At 39.9% G+C, this 13042-nt stretch overlaps 1 protein-coding gene across 1 annotated transcript in view; it reads right to left on the bottom strand.

The window, feature by feature from the left end:
* ACOXL (acyl-CoA oxidase like) overlaps window positions 1–10829 on the bottom strand; it is a gene marked incomplete at both ends in the record, with an annotated part of 268533 nt that extends 257704 nt beyond the window's left edge. The window contains 2 exons of the mRNA XM_084235198.1: window positions 571–654; window positions 10755–10829. Of these exons, the coding sequence (XP_084091324.1) occupies window positions 571–654; window positions 10755–10829 (159 nt within the window). The remainder of the gene's footprint in view (window positions 1–570; window positions 655–10754) is intronic.
* Between the last annotated feature and the right edge of the window lie 2213 nt (window positions 10830–13042).

The following is a 13042-nucleotide window of genomic DNA, read 5'->3' as shown; positions in this document are numbered from 1 at the left end:
CACACATACGATTGATTGCATGTAAAAACATGTAAAATATGAAGAGGGTCCACAGTCTACTTAACTGTACTATACTAATATCGATTTCCTGGTTCTGTGTTACACTACAGTGATATAAGTTGTCAGCACTGAAGGAAACTGGGGGAAATGTGCACATGACTCTATATGCTATTTTTGTACTTCCTTGTGCAAATTGCTATTTCAAAGTAAATAGTTATTTTAATTTCAAATGAATGAACATGGTGGCATGCAAGGATATGGACCAATCTTAGCAATAATATTTAAGTGAAAAAGTAAATCACAAATAGTTCTTATAAAATAAAAGCAGATGAAAATATTTGACACACAAAATATATATTTTTATATAAAATATAAACATATAACTATATAAAAAGAAAAGTAAAGAAAAACAAACAGAATTGAATATAATGGTCAAAGAGGATGTTGGGGAGTGGATTCTAAGTGTGTCACAAACACCTAATCCAATGAGTTGATTCCTGTGGGTTATTTCTCACTCCTGACTGTTCAAAAGTACCAGTTCTTGGAGGGTGGGGTGCCCGTGACTCTCACCTTGACTCCTGTGGCCATGTCGGCTATGGAGAGCACTTCTCCTATCACAAGGCTTCGACTCACAAAATTCTCGGTTTTCTCTGCCTGAAAATACAACAGATCCAATATCAATGTTTCCTTATGGTTTTCTGACCTTTTAAATTAACGTTTTTCATAATAAACTTGTTATTTTGAAATGAAAAACTTTCAACAAAATAAAAGCAATTTTTAAGTGCAGAAATTTAAATGATGCATTTAAATGACATGCGTTTCCCTACAAAGGAAAAGTTTGCAACCTTTCCACCTATAGAGTATTTAGGTTTCTAACACAATAGAGAGAAAGGAGACTGAGTGAAAACACCATCATGATTTATTGTTAAAATTCACAGGTAGCCAGCATTTCCTTAGATGTGAAAGGCCCCTAAGTGTATACATTGCAATTATCCATTGTTGGAATTAATATTAGTCTTCCTTAATCGCCATCTCTTCTGAGACTGGGTCAACAAGCTGGTGCTCACTGCTCATGTGTACATGAGTATATACATGAGAAGTGTGTGCACTATGCACCTGAACATATGTGTACATGTGCATCTTGCCCCACCAGCAGCAGGAGATAACCAGCCTTCCTTGATGACTTTCAGTTTGGCTTAAGTTCTCTCCCCAAACATACTTTATGTTTTCCCCTCCCATCGGGTTTTACAATGTTTCTCTCAAGCATTATTAATTTTATCAAACAGCAGGCTGTCAAGATTTATGACTTTTATCGTGGCTCCAACCCAATGCATCTTGTATTGATTATTTCCTAAAATATCTCCAGGCTGGAGCATAAACCATTGCGTGGTTCAGGCTTCAGTGCACGCTGCAGAGTTGGTTACCAACAAATAATGAAAAACAACTGTAGCATATATTTGTGGACTCTTTCAGAGGGCCCGCATGCCCTCTGTCCCACAGACCCTCACAACGACCTCCGTGACAAACTAAACAGGACAGGAAGCACTGACCCCATGTAACAGATGGAAGTTATGCTTAGGGAGGGCAAATGGCTTGTCTAACCAGGGACTGCCTAGTAACAAGGCAGAGCTAGGACTAGAAACCAGGTGCTCAGAGTCCCCTTATGGACATCTGTTCATGGTTTTATTCATATTTCATTCTCTCCATTTATTCTGTTGATGCAGGAGTATGACTTTGTCACTAGTGGTATCCACTACAGCTTTTTTTATGTATCAGTTTGAAATTAATTGCAAAATTGCAATCACATTTGCTGAAGCATCAACTGCTAAGTTAGCCATTCTGGAACATAATAAATTGTCTATAACAATTATTTTTCTGTCTCCCCCCCAGGCCCCCACCCCCACCCTCCCACCTCCACCATCTCTATAAGATGGAGGTCTTTATTATTAGATTCATTGGGGGAATGCCAATAGGAGTTTACCAGAAATCCTTTGATGTTCGTTTAAGCAATTATTTGGAATGGTCAAGAAGTCAAAACTAAAACTACACTTAATTTGATTAACTGCCTTTCTAACATATATTTTTAACCTCACACATAAGTTCTCTTCAATGCTTCTAATTCTCTCATTTCTAATCAGTTGTTTTTAATTAAAGAACATCAAAAATGAAAAGATTCCCCTCTCATTCAATTCAACACTAACTGAATTATCTATACTAAAAAAGATTACTCAATAATCATGTGGTTTTCTGCCTACATTTTTGCAGTATTTCTACTGTATCAATAACTGCCTTCATTTAACTTGGTTCAATCCTTCTATCAGTAAGTTAGTTTGCAGTAATTTTAAATTACTTATGATTCCATAAGTGTGTATCTTATATACTCAAACATATTTTATCCTAAATTATATACCCCATGCTGTTTGCATTTCTGCTTAATAAAACCAGTCTCACACAGAAGGAAGACAGTTTTCTCTAAAAGTCATTTCTTTGTAGAGAACTAGATGTAGCAAACCTTTATGATGTAGTAGTATCTTATTTCAAATTAAATTCTGAAAAAAAAATGTGTACTTTTGGTTTTTTATAAGCCCAGAGAGTCTCTAAAAGGCAAATATTCTTCAAGTAAAGTCAACTTAATTCAGCACTGATGGGTATCTTTAATCAGAGCTTTCTTTCCTCTGATTATATTAAAGAACCTCTGCAACCCGTCAGCAGCTCCAGCCAAGGGTACTGGGTGGAAGGAGGTCCCTGATCTTAATTTTCTAATATCAGTCCCCAATCTGACATATTTGCTTCTCTATCTTTTGGTTTCAATTTTCTATTTTTGTTATGTCTTCTTAGTCTTACTGAATACATGTCCTTTCTTATAATCAACCTCAAATTATTTTAGAAAGAGCAGGGGTCAGAGTAAAACACACCAATAAAATGAATGAATGGTTTCAAGGATTCAAGCATCTAGGGCCTGTTCTAAGCAACTAAGCAAGTTTTTGCTCAATATTCCTGATTCACACCTTCTCCAAAAGAGATCCCAAGTCCAGCCACTTCTTATCTCTCCCACCACCATCTTGTAACAACCTCCTAGTTGGTCCCCTGCTTCTACTCTGTTCCAAACATCAGGCACTGTGATCATTTTTATCATTATGGTAAAATGTATATGCAGTGAAATACACAGAACTTAAGTGCATGAATTCTGGTCAACTACTATCTGGGTAACCATCACCCCAATCAATATTATAAAATGTTCCCTTCCCTGTCCTAGGCCCCAGAAATACCCTCATGTTCCTTTTCAGAATCCCCACTCCCTTTATATCAGCAGCCATTAGATTTGCTATTCTGAAACTTACATGACTTACACTTGCCTTCTTTCATGCAAATAAGGGCTCAACACTGTTTTGCATATCAGTAGTTCATTCTACTTAATGACCAAATAGTTTCCCATCTATGAATATTCCATAATTTTTCCAGTCTCTTATCGATGAACATTTGGGTTGTTTCCAGTTTGGGGTTATTTATAACAAACCCCCAAACTGATATCAAACTGACATAAACAGCCATGTACTAATCCTTTTGTAGACATTGCTCTTTAGTTAATGCTCAGGAATGCAACTTCTGGTTAAAGGGTATAATTTAATATTGTAAATAACTGTAACTGCCAAACAGTTCTTCAAAATGGTTGTACCGGGCCTCCCTGGTGGCGCGAGGGGTTAAGGCGCAACCCATGAAGCAACCACCAGCCCCTGCAGCACGAGTTCAATCCCCGGCCAGGGAGATACCCACATGGTGTAGCAGACATCTCCTGTCTCGCCCGCTGCTCCCCTCAGCAGTGTATTCCAGTTAATATGCCTGTTCTGTTCACCACTCTGTCTCTGGTGAATCCTCTCACCCCCCACACCTCTTGCCTGTACTGCAGTTCTTGTATGCATAAATAAATAAATCTTTAAGAAAAAAATAGTTGTACCATATTGCATACCTACCTACAACATGGGAGTTCTAGTTCCTCCACATCCTCATCAATGTTGTCAGTCTTTTCTATTTTTAGCTTATGAAGGGAGTGTAACGGCATTTTATTGTGATTTAAATATGCATTCCTTGGGTGACTAAAGATGCTGAGCACAATTTTATATGCTTATTGTTATTTGTGTACTTTATATAGAAATTATTAATTTCCTTTGCCCATTTTTTAAAATTGGGCTGTTTGTCTATGATTGAACTATAAGACTTTATATATTCTGGCTACAAATTTTTTGCTTCTGGACATACATTTTTGTCAGATCTATGCATTATAGATACTTTTTTTCCCAATTTGTGGATTGCCTTTTTATTTTGTTGGTGATGTCTTTTTATGAACAGTTTTTGTGATGAATACCAATATTTATACATGTTTAGGGTTTTTTTTTTCATTCTCTCTAAGAAACCTCTGCCTATCCTAAACTCAAAAGGACATTCTCCTTTCTTCTTCTACCAATTTTGTCATTTTAGAATTTCTATGTAGATGTATATCTCATATTATTTTTGTGTGTAGTATTAGATAAAGATCAAGGTTAACTTCTCTTTAGTTGATCCAGCACCATTTATTGAAAACTTTTCCTTGAATTGCCTTGGCAATATTACCCAAAAATAAATTGATCATGTGTGTGGGTTTATTTCAGGATTCTCCATGCTGCCCTGCTAATCTATCGGTCCATCCATATACCAATGTCACATAATAGTGAGTAGCTTTACAATGAGCCTTGAAATGAAGTGGTGAGAGTTCTCCAAGTTTGTCCTTTTCAGAATTGATTCAACAACTCTAGGTCTTTTGCATTTTCTTACACATTTTTAAAAATTTTTTACTATATATATTATATATATATATATTTTACAACATTCTTGTACAATGAATGCTTTCTCCTCTCAGGTGTAGTCCCCATCAAATTCCCACGACCAATTCACCTGTGTTCCATCACCATAGTCCCTTGTGCTCTTCCCACCCCTGTTTTGATCCTTATACATTTTTTGAAGCAACACGTAAAGTTTGATCAGGGCACTATAATATTTTAAGAACAAGCATCATACTGTGCTTCCCTCTTTTTGTTCCCCCCATCATCACTGTGGCTAAAACTCTCCAATGACTAAAGTTAATTTTAGAAGAAAATCTAAGTTTTTCACCACAGCTTCCACATCTGGCCCTTCTTATTCTCTACTGTTTTCTGGGACCACATAGTAGGGTGCCTGAGCAGAGTGCTGGGCAAATCCTGTAACAAGGCCTTATGGAACCACTATATTTCTATTCTCCACAGGGACTTTGACTATTCCAGAAAAGCCCGGTATAAGAATGTTGAAAGGTGACATTCCCGCAGCTCTGTCTGAGGATATTTTTCTCTTTTTACAAAAACATTATTGTAGTATTTTAACAGTTTAGGATTTTCCCAAATTCTTGCATTAAATTAATATCTCTTCCCTTGACAGCACTTGCTTCCAACCAAATTCCCTAGCTGCTTTGAGCATTTTTCAGATTATTAGTGTAATCACATAACTTATCAATATTAACAGCGTGCAATAGCAAATGTATTGTATTGATATTACCAGTCTGGTGCATTATCGTAGCTTTCTGTTAATGGAAAGCCCATTATTTTACACTAATTTTAATGGAAAATAATGGTTAATTTAGTTTTCTACAACTTTGATGAGTGAACGAGTTCTAAAAGGTTTTTTATGGAATCTTTAGTTTTCTATACATAAGATCATGTCATTTGTGACTAGAGATAAGTTTCACTCCTGTTCCCATTTACCAAGTTTGATTTTTATCCACAGCAACAATCATCACCTGGCATACTATATTTACTAGTTTTTAATATAAATCTATGTTTACTGTATAAATTTATTTATTCATTAATTTATTGTTTGCCTTCTCCTGGCTAAAATGTAAACTCCACAGAGACAGGTATTTTTGCCTACTTTGTTCACTGCCTCTGAAACAATGCCTGGCTCATAATAGATGCTCAATAAATAATTGTAAAGTGAACAAATCACCTCACCTGGCACACAGAAGGGACTTAGAAAATGAGAGCAAGCAATAATTATTGTTATTTTTAATGTATTATTTCATGGCAAGAGTAATAGTTAAGCCTTAAAGTGAAAAGTTCTCATTACGCTGAAGGGTTTACAGTGCAATAAATAAATAGCACCAGATTCCAGCTGCATTGGATTCCCTTGGGTAGATCTCAACTCACACCCTGGCACACCCTTTCAAGTAATCCCTGTGGCCATCAGAGATGACAACTCAGTTCAGATGCCAATCTATACAGAGGAACTTCTGTAAACAGGCCACTCTATGTGGTCTCTGCTCAAATCCTCCAAGGCATCTCGTGGAGCCAGGGCTGGCCTGGTCAAAGGCCTGTCCAAGTGGCCTGTGTCCAATTTCATGGAGCTGGAGCAGGGACAGGGACTCTTGCCAAAGGCAGCATATAAGACCAAGAGCCAGGGGCAGCCTGTCACAGTCCACTAAGAAAAGCCTGGGTTCCAGTACAAACAGAAGCCAGAGGGCCAATGGCAGAGCCAAAGCCAGAGTGTTGGCGCCAAGAACTCAGAATAAGTAGGTCAGGCTCCAGGACCGGGCTGGAGTAGAGTGTACTTGGTCACGGTCTGCAGGACCAATCAGGGCTGGCACTGGTGTTTGTGAGCAGGCCTAGGTGAGATGAACTAGTGTAAAGAACCAGGATAAACACGCCCAGCCTCTTGGCATAGTCCCTGCTTAGCAGCCCCCCCATAACACACCCACAGCTTCAATGTAGCTGCTTCCTGGGAAAGGCCGCTCCCTAGCTCAGGGATTAACTAAGAAAGCACCATTTTTCCCACTCCCAAATGTCCTTTAAGATGAGCTGTCTTCGAATCTTATCTCATTGTAGATCTGATCACCCACCTGGTATATCTACAAATACAAACCAAATTCTGATTGAAATAACAGAGCATTATAATAACTATAAATATACAGCCACCAGTCTTCCATCCATTCCCCTCCATGTTGATCTGAGATTGGGCTCTTGAGAAAACAGTGGATGATTTACAATGGTAGTTCTCAAACTTCATGGTCTCTGGACCCTTTTACACTCTTAGAAACTATCAAGGATTCCAAAGAGTTTTTGTTTATGTGGGTTGTATCTATCAATTTATCATACTTGTAATTAAAACTGAGAGTTTTTAAAAAATAACAATAATAAACCCAGTCCATGTTAGTGTGAATGACATAATTCTTATGAAACACAACCATAATTTCTAGAACAAAATAAAATCAGTGAAAATTATAGCATTGTTTTACATTTTTGCAAATTGTTTTAGCATCCAGCTTAATAAAAGACAACTGGGTTCTCAGATCTGCTTCTGCTCTCCATCTGTTATGATACGCTGTTTTGGTTGAAGATTATGATGAACGTGTGGTATCGTTCACACAGGCAGTTGAACATCTACTTTTCAGGTAGTACCTGAAGGGTCTTGGGGATCCTCAAGACCATATTTTGAGAACCACTGGTTTAGCGCATGATGGTGCTACCATATACTGCCTGCGGGGATCATGGGCATGAGGACAAGCAGAGCTCAGAATGGGAGAGAAGACGGCTGGGAGGAGAGGTGGTAAGGAAGGAGCAATCTTTAGGGAGTGGGTAAGGAGTAAAGAGTGGGTGCTTCATTATCCAGTTATCTGTCCCTACTCTTCCCCACACTTGGCCAGGAGCAGCTGGACCCCACTAGCTCCTTCCTGTGGAGGAGAAATGTTGGGATGAAGCATCCTGTTGAGTTTTCCCTGCAGTATAATTGGCATTTCCCTGCAGTATAATTGGCACCACAGTAACAAATGCTGAAATGCAACCAGTATGGACAGACAGTCCACGGCATGGGGAAGGAGTGTAATGCAGCAGAAAGCAGGCAGGAGGCACACTGGACCATCTAGAAGATGTAAGCATTGGAGGATTGGCCTGACAAAACCTAGTCAGCAGGATCTTTGTCAGTTCCCTAGAGGATTCTAACGTGCCTCAGAATCACCAGATTTAAGTGAATTCAAGGAGACCACCCAGGATAGAAATCCCTCCTTCTCTAGTTTTATATATATATATATATATATACACCTCACTAGTTATATAACCTCAGACCAATTACTCTGCTTTGGTTTACTCATCTGTACATTGGGAATGCTATGAATATTAAATGAGATCATCTGTTTAAAGTTCTAAGCACCATGACTGGCACAAAATAGGTAAGTTTGAATTATTATTGGTGATAGTGACTTTGGTCAGGTCATCAGCTCTTATCAGCTTACAGAGACAGTTACGAATGTCTCTGAGGAAGCTGCCACACACACAGGACAAGGCACCCAAGGGTGGGGCTAGGGCTCCAGTCCCAGCCCTGCCAAAGGTGGATCTCCCACCTGGATCCTCTGTTTTCTCACCTGGAAATGCAGGAAATCAGCAGCTCCCCGTTCCCAGGATCCAGCCCTCGACTCCTCAGAGGGAGAAGAGAACTCTTGGCTGAGGGGTACAAATGTGATGTCACCAAAAGCAGGTGCAGGAGAAGTCAACATGGGATGCACTAGTGGTGTTCACACTGTGAGTGTGTGTGTGTGTGTGTGTGTGTGTGTGTGTGTACACTCTGTGGTCAGATTCAGATACTGTTTTTTCTTTTTAAAATTATTGGAACATCCCAAATCTATTGCAGATGGCAGAGGGGAAAACAGAGAATGGAAATATTTTAATGTCTTATTCTTGGCCTGTAGTCTGTCCACAGAGACCTGGAATGAGCACAGCTCCCTCCTCATTGTCCTTGAGAGCATCACCATCACACATGGTGCACCTTGTTCTGCCTCAGAGCACATTGGATGGGCCATGAAAGTTCACAGAAACAAGAAACAGAGGCCAGAGAAGGACCTGGAATGGTCTCTGAGCAGGCAGTGCAGTAGTGACTCAATATTTTTATTAAGAGGCAGGATGAATCATGTAACACTTCTTCTAGAATTACTGGACATGGACAGTTTCTCCAGCTGTTTGCAGGGTAGAATTTGAGAGCCTTCAAACTCAGATTTGGTGCTGTGTCTCATGACAACCACCCCACCCCCTTTCCCCAGATGAGTCTGTTGCACAGAAGACCAATTTAATTTCCTTCAGGTTCATTGACTTTCGTGAATTCACAGAGAGAAGCACCGCCTGGCTGAGATAACTAACAGGAAGGAGCCAAAGAATCACCTAAGGCTGATCTTGTGCCTCCTGGAAGGATTATATCTAATCACCCAGGCCAGAGTTGTCCAAGCTGCCTAAGACCATGAAGGGAGCCACAAAAATAGGAAGATAATTGGATCCAGGGCTCAACACCCTTCATCGGAAGCAGGATTACACAGGCTAATCCTCTAGACTCCATGGGTCGTGCAGTAATTAGTAAGCCTCATTAAAGGCTCAACCCTCACATCCGGGTCTTGAGTATTGACACCAAGTTAAGCCATAGACATGTTGGGCTGATTAAGAAAGCAGCAGACTAACCACATATCAGGATTTCACCTTTCAACCAACCCTATACTGGATGCACATAAAGGCCAGACTGATAGGGAAAGTGCTGGAAGCACAGTGGTTTTGAGGGTTTTGGGAGGTCTTTTGTTTGTTTATTGGTTGTATCCACAGCTCTGAATGTACGTTCCCTTGAGAGGCAATTTACTAGTTGGAAAATCTACTTTGTCAGAGTGCTTGGTCTGAAATGATTTTTCAGGCTGGCAAGTACACTTTACCCTGTTATATGGGGGTTTTCCTTCCACAAGCACAATGCCTGTGCTTGTCACTTTGGAGGTGGCTAATGTATTGTAGCCCAACTGATGCTGCCAAGCTCTGCCTGAAATTTCTTCCTGACAATAAGATGCTGAGTTGTTCTTGTTTCCAAGAGGTGGGGAGTGACCTATTCCCAAACATGGACCACAGGTTCCCCCACCCCAGCTCCGATCCATACTCCACAGAGGAACCAGCTTCCCGTGGTTCCACTGAATGGGGAAGGTCCCAACTCTGCCTATCCACAGAGCAGGCTGGGAAGGGTGCTGGGCTTCAGAGTGTAAGTTCAGCCCCTCAGCCATCCGCTAAGCTCAAGTTCTCCCAGTTCAAGGCCCCCTCTAGGGGTCTACCAGGAGGTGTTTTTTCCCTGTGTGTTAGGTTTAAGGAAGTAGGGAAGCCAAATGAGATGGAAATAGATTTAAACTTAGTCAAATATATAGCTTCTAATGCTAGCATTATAAAGGAAATGCTAGCATCGCAAAGGAATTCTCTAATCACATAATCTTCACTTCTTTCTAATGAAACTAAATAGACTCAAATATTTTAGCTAAATTTAGACGAGATCGGGCGCGTTCAGGGTGGTATGGCCGTAGACTTTTAGCTAAATTTAGAATGGCAATATTTTGCATGACAGACAAGATTCACAGTCTTTGGACTGGTCTAGAATGTTTTAAAACCCTATAAAGTGAGTTATTTATATTTCTCAGATATTTGAATTTTTAGCCTAAAATTATATTGTTTTTTGTGAACACTTATTTCCATACTTCTGCTGGTTCCTTATTCCCCAGCCTGTGAGCCTGGGAAAAATGAATGTGTGGCTCAAGGAATGGGGATGGAGAGGACACTCTCCACTAGACCAAGGACACATGTTATCTGTCAGTTTCCCCCAAAAGGGAATTAATGTGCTTCCATAATTCACAAGAACAAACAAGACAAAACATAAATCTGCGTGTGTCACACCACAGTAACAATGAAACTTACCTGTTCCTGAACTGCACGTTTTAACAGAGGCAAGCCCATGGTGAACTTCACTCTCTGGAATGTCAAAGCTCTCATCTCATCCAGACTTAAATCATACCTGTGAAGAACAGATACAGAATAGGGTTAAGACACTGAATTTGCAGTGACTCTGAGTTGAGCCTCTGGATGATTCACCAAGGAATCTGATAGAACATGTATCTTTTCTGTGTTTCTTTGTAGCTCTTATTTGATATGGTGTGTCAAAGTAGCCCAACTGTGTGTGAACACAGACAAGACAGTGGCCTCATGATGGAAGAAAGGAAGGAAGCATTTAATTAAGGTCATCTTCACAAAGAAATGGAAAGACATCTCCTGCTCATAGATTGGAAGAATTGACAGTATCAAAATGGCCATTCTACCAAAAGCAATTTACAGATTCAATGCTATTCCAATAAAAATTTCAATGACATTCTTCAAAGAAATAGAACAAATATTGATGAAATTCATATGGAGCCACCATAAACCCCAAATAGCCAAAGCTCTCCTGAAAAAAAGGAAGGCATCACACACCCAGACTTCAAGTTATATTACAAAGCCATAATAATCAAAACTGCATGGTATTGGAACAAGAACAGACACATAGATCAATGGAACTGAATAGAAAATCCAGAAATAAACCCACAGATTTATAGTCAACTAATCTTTGACAAAGGAGCAAAGAATATGCAATGGAGCAAAGAAAGTTTGTTCAATAAATGGTGCTGGGAAAACTGGGTATCTACAAGCAAAAGAATGAAGCTTGACTACTACCTCACACCTCATACCATGCACAAAAACCAACTAAAAATAGATTAAAGAACTAGACATAAGGGCCTCCCCAGTGGCGCAGCGGTTGAGCGCTGGGTTGCGAAGCTGCCCGCGGCCTCTGCGGCGCCGGTTCAATCCCCGGCTGCTCCCCGGCCACCAGAGGAGGGTCCCACATGGCGCACAGACCTCTCCTGCCTCCCGCTGCTCCCCTCAGCAGTGTACTTCGGTCCTTCTGCCTGTTCTGCTCCCCGCTCTGGCTCTGGTGAATTCTCTCACCCTCCCGTGCTTCTGACTGTACCCAGTGCATGTATAAACAAAACAAACAAACAAACAAACAAATAAATAAATAAATAAAACATGCCTCTATTAAAAAAAAAAAAGAACTAGACATAAGACCTGAAACCATAAAATATATAGAAGGAAATATAGGCAGAACACTACATGACATACACTTCAGTAGCCTCTTTAAGGACTCATCACCCAAAGCAGTGATAGCTAAGGCAAAGATAAACAGCTGGGACTACATCAAATTAAAGAGCTTCTGTATAGCAAGAGACAGTAACAAAAACAAAGAAACACCCCACCGACTGGGAGAAAATTTTTGCACACAACACTAATTATAAAGGACTGACCACAAAAATCTACAAAGAGTTGACAAGACTCAATAAAAACAAAGTAAATAACCCAGTCAAAAAATGGGCAGAAAAGCTAAAAAGGAACTTCTCCAAAGAGGAAATGCGAATGGCCAATAGGCATATGAAAAAATGTTCAGTGTCAGTTGTAATCAGGGAAATGCAAATCAAAACTACAATGAGATACCATCTTACACCAGGGAGAATGGCACATATTAAAAAAACTAGCAACAACAAATGTGGGCGAGGATGTGGAGAAAAAGGAACTCTCCTGCACTGCTGGTGGGAGTGCAAACTGGTCCAACCTCTATGGAGAGCTGTGTGGAGAGTTCTCAACCTGCGAAGATGGAGCTTCCATATGATCCAGCAATTCCACTCTTAGGTATTTACCCAGGGGACACAGAATCATTAATTCAAAAGGGCACCTGCACCCTTATGCTTATAGCAGCACTATTTACAATAGCTAAGCTATGGAAACAACCCAAATGCCCAAAAGTAGATGACTGGATCAAGAAGATGCGGTACATATACACCATGGAATATTACTCGTCAACCAAAAAAGATAAACTCATGCCATTTGCAGCAACATGGATGGAGCTGGAAAGGATCATGTTCAGCGAAATAAGCTAGAAAGAAAAGAAAAATAATGGATGATCTCACTCATAGCAGGAATTTAGAAAACCCTAAATAAGGGACCAGGAAAAAGACTAATTATAATAAAGTAAAAATCAACAAGCACCAAGCAACTATAAACCAGAGACACAGAATGGGGAGGGAGTGTAAGAGGGATTAGGGTCAAAATAAGGGGGGGTGGGAATTATATGGGTACTATAATTAAGATGAAAATGCATACATTGTGCAAAAATGAAA

Source organism: Talpa europaea, assembly GCF_964194135.1.
Source record: "Talpa europaea genome assembly, chromosome: 6".
Lineage (NCBI taxonomy): Eukaryota > Metazoa > Chordata > Mammalia > Eulipotyphla > Talpidae > Talpa > Talpa europaea.
Note: the sequence above shows the minus strand (reverse complement) of the source record. Positions and strands in the feature narration are given on the sequence as shown.